The sequence below is a fragment of the Maniola hyperantus genome, chromosome 11, assembly GCF_902806685.2.
Source record: "Maniola hyperantus chromosome 11, iAphHyp1.2, whole genome shotgun sequence".
Taxonomy (NCBI): domain Eukaryota; kingdom Metazoa; phylum Arthropoda; class Insecta; order Lepidoptera; family Nymphalidae; genus Maniola; species Maniola hyperantus.
In genome coordinates, this window is record NC_048546.1 from 6,100,954 (window position 1) to 6,119,098 (window position 18,145).

The window sequence follows — 18,145 nt, forward strand, 5'->3', positions numbered from 1 at the left end:
GGCACGGAACCCATAATACCTAAATGCCAATTTTCATATCTTTAATCTCTAACTTCAAAAACAAGATTTTCATATAACTTTTAAACCCCCCTATTTACCCCCTTAGGGGGAGAATTTAGTTGGATGCTTTCTTATCTGATACCCACCCCCTAGAAAGAACCTACGTTTCAAATTTCAAGTAAAAATAACAATAGTTAAAAAAAATATATAAAAAAAAAATCCCCCCTATTTTACCACCCTTAAGAGGGAATTTTCCAAATTTACTTATACAGATTTTTATTATTTAAAGCTAATAACCTAAATGTCGATTTCCATGACTGTAACTTCAAAAACATAGGACTTTCATACAACCTTTCAACCCCCATTTTACCCCCTTAGGGGGGGAATTGAGTTAGATCTTTTCTTATCTGATACCTACCCCCTAGAAAGAACCTACGTTTAAAATTTCAAGTTAAAATAACAATAATTATTAATATTATTCTGAGATTTCGTGATTAGTCAGTCAGTCAGTCAGTGAGTGAGTGAGTGAGTGAGTGGTATTCCGCTTTTATATATTTATAAGATAAAGAACGACGTTGAATTGATGCTATGCGATTGTATCACTACTGAATCGCCACAGTCGCGGGTTGCAAATGTGACTAACAGCAGTTTAGATGCAGGCGTTTTTTTGCGGAAGTCCATAATATACAAGGAACCAAAAGCTTAATTTGCTATAACCCATTGAAACAGATCAAATCTGTATGGTGCAACAGGGATGGCTCTTCCAAGATCAATGGTGCAATATGCAGCATGCGATATGCACCACCCACCCTCCCACTGTTAAACATGCAGGATAATCCAGCCACCAAGTAAGCCATGAGCACCACCACCAAGCAGCACCACACAATTCTCATAAGCTACACTCGATGCACGTTTCGCCCCGACACAGGAGCATCCGCAGGAGATGTAGACCTTTACCAGATTAGATTTGTTTCAGCGAATTATAGCAAATTAAGCTTTTGGTTCCTTGTCTACTGAATTGCTACAAAAAGTCCTTGTGGACGACCTCCCTAGAAATATTACTATATGCATGTTTTCGTTCGATAGAAGGTCGACTCTAAACCAACCCGAGCGAATTTTCCATTATCAGTCAATAAACAATTTTATGGGCGCATCAAGCAGCTTATTCCATCGAAGCTTCTTTAACGGCAATATACTATTATTGCACTAGAAATTTTCCGAGGTTAAATGAAGAACAAGGTCATGTAGCTGTATAGGTATTGGGAAAGAACTTGGAGACGCTTACCTACTCGATGGCAAAAGTGGAGAAACACCGGCCGACGACTAAATGTACTAGCTAAATGACCCCAGCATACACGACTACTCTGCCAAGAGTGACGATAAGAATTACAATAATAATAATTATTATAATCAGTACCCTTATTATAAATGTGAAAGTGTGATTGTTTGTTGGTTTTTTGCTTTTTTGGTTTGTTGATTTGTCCTTCAAACAATATTTAATGAAAACTTATGAAGTTATAAGCTTGTTGTGTTGAGTCGTTGTCCCGCAAAAACATGGTCACCCCAAGCAAGCGGCTGTGAACGAACGTGATGGCTAGCGTCGATCGTGTTGTTTATGTACCTAAAGTTAAACAATAATTAGTGTATTTAATAATAAAAAGATATCCTCAGAAAACATAATGTTTGGTTACTATCAGGTTAATATTCAGCCAGTCTTTCAATTCAAGGCTGGTCTCCACAATCTAATACATATAATATGTGGGCGTTACGGCGCCTTTCACTTCACTAAACTATTATTATACGTGAATAAAGAATATTTAGTTTCAACTGTAATGTTAATTGCAGGGACTGACTAAAGCTGAAACGTCCCTAAGTGATTATTCTGATGTAACACTTTCTAGCTATCAGCGGATGTTATTCTGATGATAAAAACCTTTTAAGTATAAAATAATATTGTTTTACAAAAAACAAATTACACACTAGCCAATACCAGGGCGGCTATCTTGGATTTACTATGTGTTTCTGATAGTACATATTGTACTTACTATCAGAACTAAAAGTGTAGGTACCACAGATAAAAATCGGTCAACAGGAAAGAAATATTTCAATTACTAGATTTGATCCGCACAAAGAAGGCAAGCTAAATAAAACCGTTTTAAAAGGTTGTAAATCTCTGTAACACTTTAACGATGAAGAAAACTTAATAGAGAAGATAGATACCTGCTTCGATTAGGTACTTAAATTGTTCCACTTTTTGTAATGGAAGAATTCTTCAGCAGCAAAGAAACTCCGATAAGTGATATCGCAATAAAAAACCGTGTAAATGGGCTATATTTCATTCTAAACATAGAATTTACTACAAAATGAGAACCGATAACGTAATTCCTGTTGAGCCAATTTAATGCCAGTCGATGATGTTTTATAGTACCTATAAAAGTTTAAAGTCTATTAGATTTAAGTTTTTAGAAACCTACAGTATTCACTAAGCTATCCTAGTTTGGAGGTCGAGAGTAATTTTAAGCAAAATTATTATATTTTACTTTTTGGAACAAATAAAGATTATTATATTACTTACTTATTATTATTATACTTACTTATTACTTTATGGTAGAAATAAATATTGTTATTATTATGCGCCGCCCGCTTTTTCTTAAGATAGGCATGTGGTTTAGAACAAATAACATAGTTGCAGTTAGCACCTAGCTAGTGTCATTGTAAATACTCGTATACTTAGTTATTTAATTGTGCTACTAATCGTTGAATGATAAAACACAAAAAAATCGACTTCCAAAACCACTACAAAGTAAAAAATAACTTTTGGTTTTACACGTGTATGTATGTTGAAGTCGGGCGAACTTCACGCTTTGATTTCTAGTTTCTGTTATTATGCTCGCTCGACTTCATTGTAGAAACAAAAGTTATCTTTTACTTTGTAGTGCTTTTGAAAGTCGGTTTTTTTAATATTTTTATTTTAAGCTTTTTAGTGTAAGTAGTCATTGCTTGGTACCTAAAATATCAATTCATCAGCAAAACTTTCAAAATCCACACTTTGTTCAATACCTTGCAGCATCAGGATTGAAGAGGGACTGTTCTCGGCATTTACAATGTTATTTCACCAGGAACAGTTCGTAAATCTCTATGGTTTAGGAGTGCTGTACCATGCATTATCAGGTTTGAGGAGTTCGGACTTGAAGTGTAATTATAAAGCCGTTGCTTGATACGTAAAATATCAATTCACCATCAGAAATTCCCGAATCCCTACGGCTTAGGAGTTCAGTACCTTGCAGCATCAGGATTGAGGAGTTGGGATCCGAAGTTTAGAGGTTGACTCTATGCTTGGTACGAAAAATAGTATTGCATGATCTGCAGTTCCTGAATCAGTATAGTTTAGGAGTGCTGTACCCTACGTCATCAGGGTTGAGGAGTTGGGACTTGGAGTCCAAGCACAAAGTTGTTGTTTGGTACGTACAACATTAATTCACTATGAACACTTCCTGAATCCGGATAACATAGGCGGGCTATGGCAGCCTCAGGATTGAGGAGTTAGATTCAGATTTTTTTATGGGGCCACCACCGAAACATCTTCTGTTGATTAAAAAAAAACTGCAAATCGGTCCAGAAACCTCGGAAAAATCGGTGGACATACGTTCACAAATTAGATTTATTTATTAGATTTAAAAAAACCGGCAAAGTGCGAGTCAGGCTCGCGCACCGAGGGTTCCGTAAATGTATTACATTTGTATTTTTTCCACATTTTGCTCGATAATTCAAAAACTATGATTCATAAAAATAAATAAAAATCTATTTTAGAATGCACAAGTAAAACCCTTTGATATGATACCCCATTTGATATAGTTATCTTACATCGAAAATTTAAAATACCTACTAATTATTAGTTCATGACCATAATTTTTGTGTGATGTAACCATAAATTCACGGTTTTCAGATTTTTCCCCTTATGTCAGCTCTAAGACCTACCTACCTGCCAAATTTCATGATTCTAGGTCAACGGGAAGTACCCTGTAGGTTTCTTGACAGACCGACAGACAGACAGACAACAAAGTGATCCTTAAGGTTTCCGTTTTTCCTTTTGAGGTACGGAACCCAAAAAAACAAAAACGGGCCGAATTGAGAACCACCTCCTTTTTGGAGGTCGGTTAAAAATGTAAGGCCACAAGCGTCTACCTATACCTAACTGCCTAAAGTTTATCTATAGCTGTACCTTCCGCCCCTTCCGCCCGAGACCATTTACAACCCTCGGCCTCGTTGATAATAGTTTCCACAATTATACACAGTTCTCTCATTCATATAATTTCATTTTCATTAATTCATTAAATGTAACTCAAATTTTTGTATATGTTTTAGAATGCACAGGTAATACCCTTTCATAATATGATACCCCACTTGATATATACAGTTTTCTTACTTGGAAAATTGAAAATACTAATTATTAGTTCAAGACAACAATTAAATTTTTTTTGTGTGATGTAACCATAACCATAAAGGTTTTCAGATTTTTCCCCTTATGTCAGCTCTAAGACCTACCTACCTGCCAAATTTCATGATTCTAAGTCAATGGGAAGTACCATGTAGGTTTCTTGACAGACAGACAGACAGACATACAACAAAGTCATCTTTAAGGGTTCCGTTTTTCCTTTTGATGTACGGAACCCTAAAAACAGATTTTTATTTATTTTTATGCATAATAATTTTTGATTTATCGTGTAAAATGTCAAAAATATACGACTGTAGTACGGAACCCTCGGTGCGCGAGTCTGACTCGCACTTGGCCGTTTTTTTTTAACCAAAGTGTCACCACGTGATTTTTTTAAATAACTGAAACTCACGCGGACGAAGTCAGGGCATCACCTAGTTAATTATAATTATATGAACTCGTAACCATATTATAAAGTCAAGAAAGAAAGGATTCGCCTGCGGCCGTTGTGCGTAGTACACCGAGTTCGTTACCTGCCGCTAGTTTCTTATTTTATATTCGGAGAATATCTCACGAACTACACGATTATACTTATACCCTACATAATTATAATGTATCACTGTGCTTCCCAGTACCGGTGTACCCGGTACATGGTACACGGTTTCCACTCCAAAACACATCTGTCTCATAGACAGACCATTCGTTCTGGGACATATAAAACCTGCCCACTTCAGCTTGCTAATCCTTTGAGCTGTGTCGGTCACTTTTGTTATTCTACGAATTTCCTCGTTCCAGATTTCATCCTGAGAGATATACCCAATAAAGCTTAAGATACTCCAAAGCGCGCAAATGGCGTAATTTGTGCACGAGGCCACTATCAGTGACCACGTTTTCGCCTCTGCATCATTACCGGCACGATCCTACGGGCAATAATCACTGTGTGTACTTGCCTCACAAATAACGTGCAAATATCCCGGTGGGCTTTGATCTTAAGTTTACCTAATAAACATAAAGTACGTACCTATAATATGATTTAAGTATGAATCGTGTCAGACTTCTATAATATCCAACTTCTAAGTAAATAATATACCTATCATAATATCTATATCATAACATAGTATCTAGACAAACACGTTGGGAAAAAATAAGCCAAATTATATAATGAAGCGATGAATGATATCATTATTCTGAATTCCATCCTACGTTTTGGCACGACCTTTCAACTTTCAAGCTTTCACGCGTGTGTTACTGGCGCCGTAACTAGTCAATGCACTTTACGCCTACATATAGGAATAGTTTTATCCTCGCCTTAACTTGTTTTTATTACAAGCAGTAAAGGTTTGCTCGTGGCTTTTTATTATTTCATATGTGTCTAGATATTGGTCTCATTTCCATGTTATACGGTAAACTGATCCTTTGTTTATATCTGTAGTATTATGGACTTTCTCCAAAGTAAATGACATCAGCTTTGCGCATTAATGCAGTGTGCGTCCCACACAACTTCGTGAGTCAGCTTCTTCCCATAGTGAGTGGGTTGGTTGACGATCGAATAATTCATACTTCATCCTCCGAATTGGCGCCGTTCAACTATTTGTACTATGGAGACGAATTATTTATGTGGGATAATATGTGAGTAGGTAACATCTTGCAATTTATGAACGATATAATATACCTACTACTTAGTGGTTTTCCCCGAATTATGACCACGTGTCTTTTAAATTTAGAATTTAAATTTTAGATAAGTAAGACGTAGGTAACATTATTTGCAGTAGGATAGACCATTTTTTTCACATGTGTTCACGATCTTGATTAAAGGATATTTTTTTACAGTGCCATTTGCTTAGAACAAAAGGGATAAGAAAAAGGTGTACTTATTAATTTTATTTCTATTTGTAACTTACTTATTTACTGATATTAAAATTTGTTGTTTCACTACAAGATATGATTGAAATTATTTTATTTTATTTTATTTTATTTATTAACAATTTAGAAATTATACATAACTAGGTACAGCTTTTGAAGTATAGGCGTTTTTGAGAAAAGTTCCAGGACAAAAGACGTCTAAAAACAGCGATTTGTTTTTAAAAAATACCCTCAATTGCTTCTATGAATGTCCACCTCAAATTAAGTTTCTCATTTAAGTATGTTTTTTTGCTTATATGTATATTATTTGTGAGTTTCAGTTTATATTTATTAATTCAGTTTTAAGATTCTGCCAGACGGACGGACAGACAGGCAGACAAATACAAATTGATCCAAGTAGACCCCGAGACCTCGCTTCGCTCCTTCGCCCGCGACATCGTGGCCGTGGATTTTGGTTTTAAAAATCCCGCGGGAACTCTATGATTTTCCGGGATAAAAAGTAGGCTATGTCACTTAGGTCTTTAACTATACCCATGAAAAAAATCATGTTGATCCGTTGCGTCGCATTTATAATGTGGGTAATAAATGTTGAATAGTGGTTTTGATATTAAAATAAAAGAACAAAACGGACTAGCTCAAAGATATTAAAATACTGTATCATACTCATTATGAAACTAGTTTAAGTGTACCTACTGCACTTGAGCAGAGCTTTGAAACAAGTAGACCATCGACGAGATGAGGGCAAATTATATATGCTGAACTTTAAACTTTAACGTAATCTAGATAATATATTGGTAGATGTAGACAATTTCTCAGTATTTTAAAGAAATTCAAAATTACGTTGCATTGAAAGATTTTAACCGTGACCTAGTTTACCAAGTTTTTTGACGAGTTGTTTGAGCTAACTCAAACATTTCGTCAAAATTTATTACGTATTTATTACGTATATAGTAATAGGCTAACTATACTTTTATTATAACTAACTGGATGATTTCTGTATATATATATATATTTTTTTGATTTTTTGTCTATCTGCGCACGTTTCACGCTGAAACGTGACTTGGCATAGGTACTTATAGCTAATACTCCTAATTAACATATAAGATAGTTTTCATCTCAAAAAACATAAGGGCTTCTTCGGGATCAATTTTGTATTCATAATTTTAAACTAACTTGATAGTACAAACTTTGTACCTAGTAACATGTTAGTTTGGTAAGGATTTGATGAATAGTTTCGGAGACAAGACGGAACTCCTCAACGGGTTTAACAGGAAATCAATCGCGATCATTGTAATAGTTAAGTAAAAAGTAGATTCTTAACCATAACACAGAATATAGTAAACAATACATTTTTATTTTGAGTAAAACAAAATTGGTACATAAAGTTCTCAATGCAATTCAATAAGAATTTCATTGTCATTCAGAACATTTCGCGAGGAAGTTGTTTATGTAGATTTTAATATAACACATTCATACGTATTTGTCTATGGAATATGTAGGCTCCCTCTGCGAAGCCGGGGCAGGTAACTAGTATGAAATATTCTCCTACCACCTCATTTGAGCTCGTGTATCGTTTACACTAAATCCTTCATAATAGTTAATTAGTTGCTGCACGCGTTCGAGATTATGTCTTTAGTACTTCCGTATTCCGTTGAACAGGTATGTCCTTAGAATGTCACTCAACTCGTAGCTACCCACTTATCAAACCACACATGCATGTACTTAACAATCATTTAGCAATGCAATACGGTTTGAACTTTGATTAATTAGAATGACAAATGTATTGCACTGATGGATTAGTGAGTGCAATACAATAACGCATTCAGCATGCTGTTAGAGTTGCTGAGGGACTGTAAAGCTAGTGATATATTTACGTGGCCTGGACTGATGGCTTTCATGCCATGTGATCCGTTAAAAGATGATCTCACTCTTACAGCACCTTCGTAGCAACCACAACAGCATTCTAAGTGCCATTAGAGATAAAATAGGCTGTCCAATCACTGCCTTTCCTCAACTCTCAGCTCAAACGCTTGAACCAAGAAAGCTGAAATTTTGCACAAAAGTTCGCTTTATAATGTAGACAAGCCGAATACGGCCAAATTTATTGAATTCCCACGGGGTAAAGCCACAGGCGGTGGCTAATATTTATCTAAAAAAAGACAACTAAAAGTCTTGATTGGAATTTTTATACTCAATAAGCACTGGAATACTTTCTTCGAACTTCTAATTATCTTGGTAGCTTTATTATATTTTACAATCTTATGCCACAATGAACAAAGGCCTCGCTTGTTCTTTCAGAATTATGTTTAATTAATTTGTTACAACGACTTTCTTTTTCTGAAACAGTTACCCGCAACAACAGATTAATCTTGTTACGTATATATCACGTATATAACACGACGACTAAAGAAGAAAAGAATTCATTTTTTTCTACGAGCGCTATATTAGAGAGTCACTTTTGAAATACTACGGTTATTATAATGTAAAATTTAATAAAAGCCTTTAATTTTGTTCCAAAACTAACCTTTCTTTGAGAAGTTTCTAAATTATCTTATAACAGCTTTAATGTAGGTACCTATTAGGTACATTCGTTTCTAAAATGGGAAAATATTTTTGAAATCGGATTAATATAATAGTTTCGGTGATTACCTCTTACATCCAAACTTACAAACTTTATCTCTTTATAATATGAGTGTAATCGAATGTATAGTATGTATAGCCTGCAGGTGATATTGGACGCTGGACTTTTGAGGTTGTCAGTGTCACGGCCTGCATCCAAATTAATTCGTCCTTTTGACTTAAAATTAATTTAATATTCTAGCTAACAAGTAGGTACCTCCCCACACCTCCACCACCTTCGGTTTCAGTGTGACTTTCTACAGCGTTCCAATCAAGTTCTATTCCGAATCCTGATCCTATTTCGATTTTTGAGTCGGTTTTTTTTAATAGCAGTTGATACAGTTAAATGTAAGTTTTTATATAGATTTATTTTAGTATATAGTAAGTAAGATCTTTCGATGGTCAGATCTGCGTCATACTTTTGCTAAAGTAAAAAAAAAACACGCTTTACATGTTCTTGATGTTTTTATGCAGCAATATTATGCAGCTTTACTATTTTATTTTAGCAACCGCGATGCAAGATTCATAGTATTCAAACTGTACTAAGTAGTTGCTATCCACTGAGAAAAAAAAAATTAGCCATTATACTATGACGTAGGTCTGACTTTCACGGGCTCTCGGGCCATTAGGGACTACGCCCTACAGAGTAAACAATTTTGTCTCAATTAGACGTTGATAGCGAAGTATGTAGTTGCAAAGGTTAGATGGACTACTACTTACCTAAAAGAACATGCAAATGCTTCCTCATTTATTTGCCACACCTTTTCCATTTATCATCATAAAGAATAAATGGAAATAAAAATAAAAAACCGGGCAAGTGCGAGTCAGGCTCGCGCAATAAGGGTTCCGTACTACAGTCGTATTTTTTCGACATTTTGCACGATAATTCAAAAACTATGATGCATAAAAATAAATAAAAATCTGTTTTAGAATGTACAGGTAAAGACCTTTCATATGATACCCCACTTGATATAGTCACTCACTTCGAAAGTTGAAAATACTAATTATTAGTTCATGACTAAATTCACGGTTTTCAGATTTTTCCCCAAATGTCAGCTATAAGATCTACCTACCTGCCAAATTCATGATTCTAGGTCAACGGGAAGTACCCTGTAGGTTTCTTGACAGACAGACGGACAGACAGACAGACAGACAGACAGACAGACAGACAGACAGACAGACAGACAGACAGACAGACAGACAACAAAGTGATCCTATAAGGGTTCCATTTTTCCTTTTCAGGTACGGAACCCTAAAAATGATTCATATTAAGTATATTATTTTGGAAGATTCACTACTAACCAAGGTAACGATCCAAAGCGATTTGTTATAATAATGGAATTATTATTTTTAGGTTATCAGAATACCTCTTAAGTCTATGTAAATTATTGTCTACTACCCAGCTACTACTTAAAGGTCTTGCCTCTATCTATAACCTGCAGCGTCTTAAGGCGAGTCACCGAGGCGGGAAGCGCGGCTTTGAAGTAAACCGCTTGGCAACGTTCAAATTCTGTGTTTCAAACGTTAAATTTGAATTTAATAAATTATAGAAGTCCTGTTGAAAACCAAAATTTAGCAGGTTCTCTGTAGTACTTCAAGACAAATATTTCCACATAAAAATTATTTGCCAAGTCAGAAATTTTAGTATAAATAATTCGTTTTAGACTTTTATTTCAGCTTATTTCAAGATTTTATTTGATCGAGTGAAGTACTTCCTATTGTGTATCAAAGTAGCACATTCTTTAGACAATGTCTTTAGGTATATTGTATATTTTTTGCAAAGCCATTATTTAATAGTAAATACCTAAAACATTTGATCTAGCAAACCAGTTTTTTCCGCTTAGCCTCGGTGACTCGCCTTAAGCAGAAGCTCAAGCTCAAAAAAATTTCCATTCGAAAGCCAATATTTTCTGTGCTGTTTCATGGCTATTTCCCTAACCTGGGCTACTCTTGCACACATTCATCATATGATAGGACTTTACTTGTACATTCTAAAACAGATTTTTATTTATTTTTAGGCATAATAGTTTTTGATTTATCGTGCAAATGTCGATAAAATACGATTGTAGTACGGAACCCTCAGTGCGCGAGTCTGACTCGCACTTGGCCGGTTTTTTTATAGTACCATATGTCATCATAAGTCATCAGTAGTATCACCTGTCTTCATTTTTGCCAGCGTTCTGGTTACACCTTGTATGTACTATAATATATAAAATTATGCTTGTATTGTTCTGGCCCCCTAACTGGTTAGTAATACTAATAAATATTATACCTACCTAAATGTATTTTTTGTAATGTACGTTTTTACTCATTATTTATTTGATAGTACAATCCCAAGAAAAATCCTACAATTACGTGATGAGTGCAGGGTCACAACTCACAAACCTCAACAATGAGGAATACTACGCAGAGAGAGAGAGAGAGAGAGAGACACAGATTACAGGTCATTATTGTATTGATCATACGTAATCGTAATTTTATGAGTCTTCTGAAAAAAAAATTCCGTGCACATTGCAATAACATCTACTACTAATTAGTAGGTACAAGCTGTACAGGACTGTACCTCCCCACAGGTATCTCTCATATCATATCATATTATCATGTACATAATTATAACAAGTGCCTATAGATTTACTGAGCGGGGACCAAGTAGTGTTATAAATTTCATAAGTTCGTTACGTTACACGTTGAGACGAGAATTTAATTAGTTTGTAGTCGTACGGTAGAGAGGCCATATTAGGTTGTACAAGGTAGATATAACACTGAGTATATCCCGGGATTAGTTTTGCTGTTAACCCAAACAAATAGTTGGTAATATTATTCCCAAATTGGGGTTTTAATAAATTATTATGTTTAAAAAAATAATGTATTATTGTTTGTACTGATTTATCATAATATATCAAAATCTTAGGGCCTCAATAGTTCAACCGGTAAAGGAGTGGACTGAAAACCGAAAGGTCGACGGTTCAAACCCCGCCCGTTGCACTATTGTCGTACCTACTCCTAGCACAAGCTTGACGCTTAATTGGAGAGGAAAGGGGAATATTAGTAATTTAACATGGCTAATATTCTTTTTTTTAAAATCTAGCTTGTGCCCGCAACTTCATCCGCCTCGGTGATGGTTTTTTAAGCCGTAGTAACCTGATGTAAAGGAATAAAAATTTCTTGTTTTAAAATCACGTTAAAATCGGCTCAACTGTTTCAGAGATATTTTAGCCGGAAAAACAGACAATTCAAAAACTTGTGTTTGGATGACTGAAATAGCCGTAATACGCAGTCAAAGGTAGTCGCACGGTCATACATGAAGAACGCCTTCGCCGGAAAAACACTACTTAGGCTGAGATCTATAGAGCGCACTTTGACTTTGCTCAGACTTAAGATTGAGTTAAAACAAGACTCGTTTTAACTCTGTCTTAAGTATAAAAATAAAATAAAATAAAAATCTTTTTATTCAAATAAACTTTTACAAGTACCTACTTTCGAATAGTCGGATGCATCTACCACTGGTTCGGAATGCCTTTCCTACCGAGAAGAACCAGCAAGAAACTCGGCGGTTGCTCTTTTCAAATATGTATTTGATATAGGTACAAGATTATGCCATGTATAAAATAGTATTTGCAGTCTTGTGCGTTGCTGGAACGAGCTGCAGGTCAAATCCACGCTCTTCTATCATTTAGATAATCTTCAATTGTGTAATATGCTTTTTTCAGGAGCATATTTTTAATAGATTTTTTAAACTTGTGCAAAGGTAAGTCCAAAATAGTTTGCGGGATTTTGTTATAAAAGGTTATACCCATACCCACAAATGACTTTTGGACTTTCCTGAGGCGGAAGGTAGGAGCTGCAAGCTTGTTTCTGTTAGCGCGTGCGCTCTATAATTCTCACCCATAGAGATAGTATACAGTATACACCCCAGTGCAGTGTCACAGAATATAATATTATAGTAGTGTCAGAGGCTACAGGAATTAAGGTGCCAATCACAAACAAGTCTTCGTTTACGTCCATGATAGCTTTTGCGTCGCGCATCGTGTTTGTTTATCTCCTTTCGTTATAGAATAATTTATTAAATGAATAATATATTTATTTGTTTTGCAACATATGGTTCACAGTAGTTACCAAAAACACCACATATAAAAGCAAATACATAAGAATTATGGCAACAGCAGTTGGATGATTAATCTTCTGGCGATGAAAAACTTCGTGACACAAATAGATCTAATTAGTTAGGTATTGATTGATATAGGCAGGTAAAGTATTCCTGGAAAATTTATATTTATCTAAATATCAAGCTCAACTTCAGAAATATGAAATCTTTCAAAGGCTAACACATTTCATTTGTGGGGTGAAAACTATACAGTTTGAGGGAGTGCTACTATATAATAACTTGCCTAAAGACATTTTTAACGAAAAATCTTTTCCAAAATTTAAAGAAAAATTAAAAAAATATTGTCGAAAAATACGACTGTAGTAGGTACGGAACCCTCGTTGCGTGAGCCTGACTCGCACTTGACCGGTTTTTGTACGTGCGTATACGTGCCTTTTGTCACACACGAATCTCGTACGAGCGTAGACACGCTTATAAACTGGAATATGCGTGAGCCGTGAAAGACGCCAATCTATATCATGTTACTGACTGGTCCATAGTATCGAGCGTAGTCACGTTCGTTTTATTGAAGCGCCAAGGGTAGCGTGGGAAAAATACGCAGAAAAAAAACAATTGTCTGTAACCACCCTTATGGTAACGGCTCACTTATGAGTATACTTACTACACAGACCACTACTACCTGTACCCGTAAAACAAGATTTTACGTCTCACCAAACGAAACCAAATTCGAGAGTCGAAATACTTCCGCGTTACAGTAAAATGGACCTAAACAGCCTTGAATTGAAGTCAAATATTCAATGCCACTGATTTTAATTTCGCAATGTTTCCGCTTGGAGCGCTGGCTGTTGAAGTGTAGACAAACTTGAGCTTTAAAACAAGGTACTTAAGATCCAGTTTACTGTAACGCGGAAGTATTTCGACTCTCGAATTTGGTTTGGTTTGGTGAGACGTAAAATCTTGTACTACGGGTACTGGTATAGTTATGTAAGGTTAGGTATTAAGTGGTAGACATCGCGTGTGTTGTTTCGGATTGACTATGCTGCGTAGGCCCTACTGGCCGCTACAGCGTCACCGGGGGGGTTGGCGAGCGCGAAGCTCCGCCTGGGGGTGAGCCCTAGGGCTCGAAGAAATAATTCGCGAGGTCGGGGGGCAACGTCCTCCTAAGGGCGCCTCCTGTGAGGCTCGGACCACGGCTTAGAATGACGTTGGGACGTAGACATCGCGGTGTCAGCCCGTCTATTATAGTACGCGACAGGTCGACCGGGCTTGGGACGCCCGGCCCCGCACACCCGCATAACCCTCGCGCTAACCCGGTACGGGATAGCGCGGGTGACGTGCTGGTGCGCTGGGCGCTCCCCGCCTCATACCCCGATTTCCATTTCAATCTGTCGCGGACTATACCTACATACGATTTGCTCGAAACTATTAAAACGGCAAAACTTACTTGAAGGTTGTGGTAGAACCAGAGGGATCCGGTAACTGAGATGGAGAACCAGAGGAACAACGTGAACACAGAGATCTGGCTGATGTGCATCGCGTTCATCAGCGCGGAGAGCACCACGGCGAGTGCATGGCACAGCACTATGGGCAGCGCGCAGCGGTCGATGATGTCCCATGGCACCTCCTACGAACAAAAAAACATATTATCTTCCTTAATAAATAAAACACAAAATATGTTTCTACCTGTGTCCTTTATAGACTTTGAAACCATCCAACCGATGTGCCCCAAACCAGTTCCATTAGAAATGCAATAATGCGAGGTGGTTTTAGACGAGAGGGAAAAAAGAAATATGGATTTTTAGCGCAGTAGCACACGCCGGTTATCCGTTAGTTTATAAATATAAAGGAAAAACTTTCATAACGTAGGCACTCATTAAGAAAGGATTCTTGGAAATTCCGCCTCTATAATTAGTGGAGGAAAAGTTGTATGAAAGTATTAGTCCGTTTTTCGGAACTTCAACCCTCCTAAGGGATTGATTGATTGGAAATATAGGATGAAAGTTCGTCGTTTTTTCAAGTTATGTCCATGAAAATTAATATTAAAAATAAATAAATTAATATTTGCAAAATGTACGTATTTATGTCACTTCCTCATCGGTTTTATGAAAATTCTGCCCCGAACGAAGCTGGGGTAGGCCAGTTAGTTTAAACATAAAGTCAAGACGTTGAGTTAGTATCAACATATCAGATACTCAGACGACAGAGCTTACAAAATCACCACAACTGTGGTTCCAATGTCGCGGATTAAAAGGTACAGTCATTGCTTTTTTTTTTAATAGATATAGCGAGCAAACGAGCAGGCGGGTCACCTGATGTTAAGTGATTACCGCCGCCCATGAACATTTGCAGCACCAGAGGATGCGTTGCCGGCCTTTTTGGAATTTGTTGGTGCTTGAATAACCCCATGTTATAATCTAGTGGGAACACCGCCGATGGGAGTTTGCACGTGCGTGGAAAGAAAGTTCTGGCGCAGCGGACGGTCGAGTGCACCAGACACCCAGATGGTGAGGGTGAAATTCCTTACGGTGGCGCGCGGTGCGGTTGTAGAAAAAAGAGGGTGGAATGAGGTCAAAAAACTCTTCAGAGCACTCCCCATTATACAGTGCTTAGTGAGTAGCTTTCGATACTATTACCTACTAACTCTCAAGCGTGTCTAGTCAAAAGTTTAATCGTAGCTTCTAGCTTCCGAAAAGCGATCTAATAATTTTGCAACAGTATCTTGTCTACTTTGGCCCTTTGAAAACTAGATAATGCTCACGGCTTCCCCCGCGTAGATTTAGGTTTTTAAAAAGTCGCGTGGGAACTCTTTATTTTCCGGGATAAAAAGTAGCCTATGTCTGGGATGCAAGCCAGAACGGAACAGAACAGAACAGATCAGATGAAATATTATATAAGGCTCAATAAACGGATGGGCCGAGAAAAGCTAGCAGACAGACAGACACACAATTATTGTAATATTAAGTATGGATATGGATCATCTCTGAATTTTCTATGCATATCTAGTTAAAAAAAGGTTATCCCGTTATCACTCGGTAGCTTAAATATTAAAAGAGGACACCGTTTCCTGAAAATGAATTCTAAAGCCTGCTGAGTTCCGACAGTTAATACATAAAGACATTTTTATTGTTCGAATTAAGCTTCGAGTGACATGTTTCCTAGAAAGCCTTTCACAGGAATATAAAACTTTTGCTTACTCGACTGCAGTTATAAAGGGTATTGTATACTCAATACAAATATGTAGTAAGAATGGATGTAAGTAGATAATATGCGAGTCTATTCTTTGGTGTAGCCTTTAGCCCGACTGAGTTGATAGATTTTAAAATTATTTTTAAAATAGCGTGTTGATTGATCAGTCAATCAGTCAGCTTTTTCTTTTATATCCATACTCCATACTATATTACTATTATTACTATTATTAGGTACTATAATTACTATTCACTGTATTATTATAAATGTGAAACTGTGTCTGTCTGTCTGTCTTTTTGTCTGTCTGTCTGCTAGCCTTTCACGGCTCAAACGGTCAACCGATTTTGACGAAGTTTGGTACGGAGATAGCTTGCATCCTGGGGAAGGAAATAGGCTACTTTTTATCCCGGAAAGCAAAGAGTTCGCACGGGACTTTTAAAACCTAAATCCACGCGTACGAAGTCACGAAACTTCGAAGCCGAACTCGTTCGAAAACCAAATTCTAACCAATAAAATATACTAGCCCGTATCCAGTAAAAATAAATGATGATAATATGGCTATAGTATTTATTCATCTGCTCGCTGAATGTTACGTCAGAGTTTGCATAAATAGATAAAGAAAGCTGACGGTGCGACGAAGAAAATAGGAGTTGGGAACTTAGCTGAAAATAAATAACCTAATGCTGCTACGGGCGGATTTTAGTTAATCTGCTTTATACTCAGGAATGATTGTATAAAAATATTACACAATTATTCTAGTGAATAAGCCCGATTAAGAATCTTTGGAGGTATAAACGTTGCCATATTTTGTACCTCTAATAAATCTTTCTTCATTTAAATAAAAAAGAAGTCCTGACCCATCAACTCATTAACGCCCCGCCCAACCCTTAGTTCCCTTTACAATGTAGATGAAAAATGAGACCGACCTAGAAGTTAAGGCTAATAAAAGTTCTTAAATCTCTTCTGACGTCATAATATCATGAACAGCTGTTATTATATACTAAGTATTCAAAAACCAAGTTCAGTTGACGTAGGTCTGGTTGTTTAGTATTCCGTACTCGAAGAATTGGTTTTATTATTATGAAGTTGCGAGCATAAGCTAGTAAGCTTATGTTCGCGACTTCATCCGCTTGGACTACGCAAATTTCGAACCCCTATTTCACCCCCTTAGGAGTTGAATTTTCAAAAATCTTTTTTAGCGGATGCCTACGTCATAATAGCTATTTTTATGCCAAATTTCAGCCTGATCCGTCCCTACTGATCTGTGCGTTGATAGATCAGTCAGTCAATCATTCAGTCAGTTACCTTTTCTTTTTATTTATTTAGTTTATAAATTATAATGATGAAACTGTCGTATACCTACGTTTCCTTCCAAGGTATGTACGGAACTCTCGGTACGCGAGTCATGACTCGTATTTGGCGAATTTACTTATTTTTAAACTCGTTGTTGTCCCCCCCATCCAAAAACAAAGACGATTCGCTACGTTATTTTTCTTACATAATTGTTATGAGTACCTAAGTAGTTGGTTTATTTTTATTTGTTTATTTTTCATTGTAAGAAAAACGACTGCCAGACAGGGCAGACAATGAGGTGATTCCATAAGTGTTCTGTTTTTATCCGACTGCATATTATTATGTTTGCCCAACTTGTGCTGTCCCCATTTTTTCCCTGACTGTGTTTGACCTGTGTATGTATTTTCCTTTCGATACAATGAAATGATCCTTACATGAAACTGAGTTGATCAGCATTTAAAAAAATCAGTTTTGTTTATTTTATAGATAACTCACGCTTGACCAAAAAAATTACTTTACCAAAATGGTTTTCACAAAAAGATTTATTGTTTCTTAGACAGTTCTTAGGCACCCTATGGTGCAGACAGATATCCTACAAATCAGGCGCTAGAAATGCAGTGTACGCGTGACCTTGTCGCCTATGT

The 18,145-nt window shown here is 36.6% G+C and overlaps 1 protein-coding gene across 3 annotated transcripts in view; it reads right to left on the reverse strand.

The window, feature by feature from the left end:
• Window positions 1–18,145, reverse strand: part of LOC117986561 (D-beta-hydroxybutyrate dehydrogenase, mitochondrial) — a 49,022-nt gene that overhangs the window by 24,347 nt on the left and 6,530 nt on the right. For all 3 annotated transcript variants that reach the window (XM_069501846.1, XM_069501845.1, XM_069501847.1), the window contains exon 3: window positions 14,467–14,646. In XM_069501846.1, the coding sequence (XP_069357947.1) occupies window positions 14,467–14,646 (180 nt within the window). The remainder of the gene's footprint in view (window positions 1–14,466; window positions 14,647–18,145) is intronic.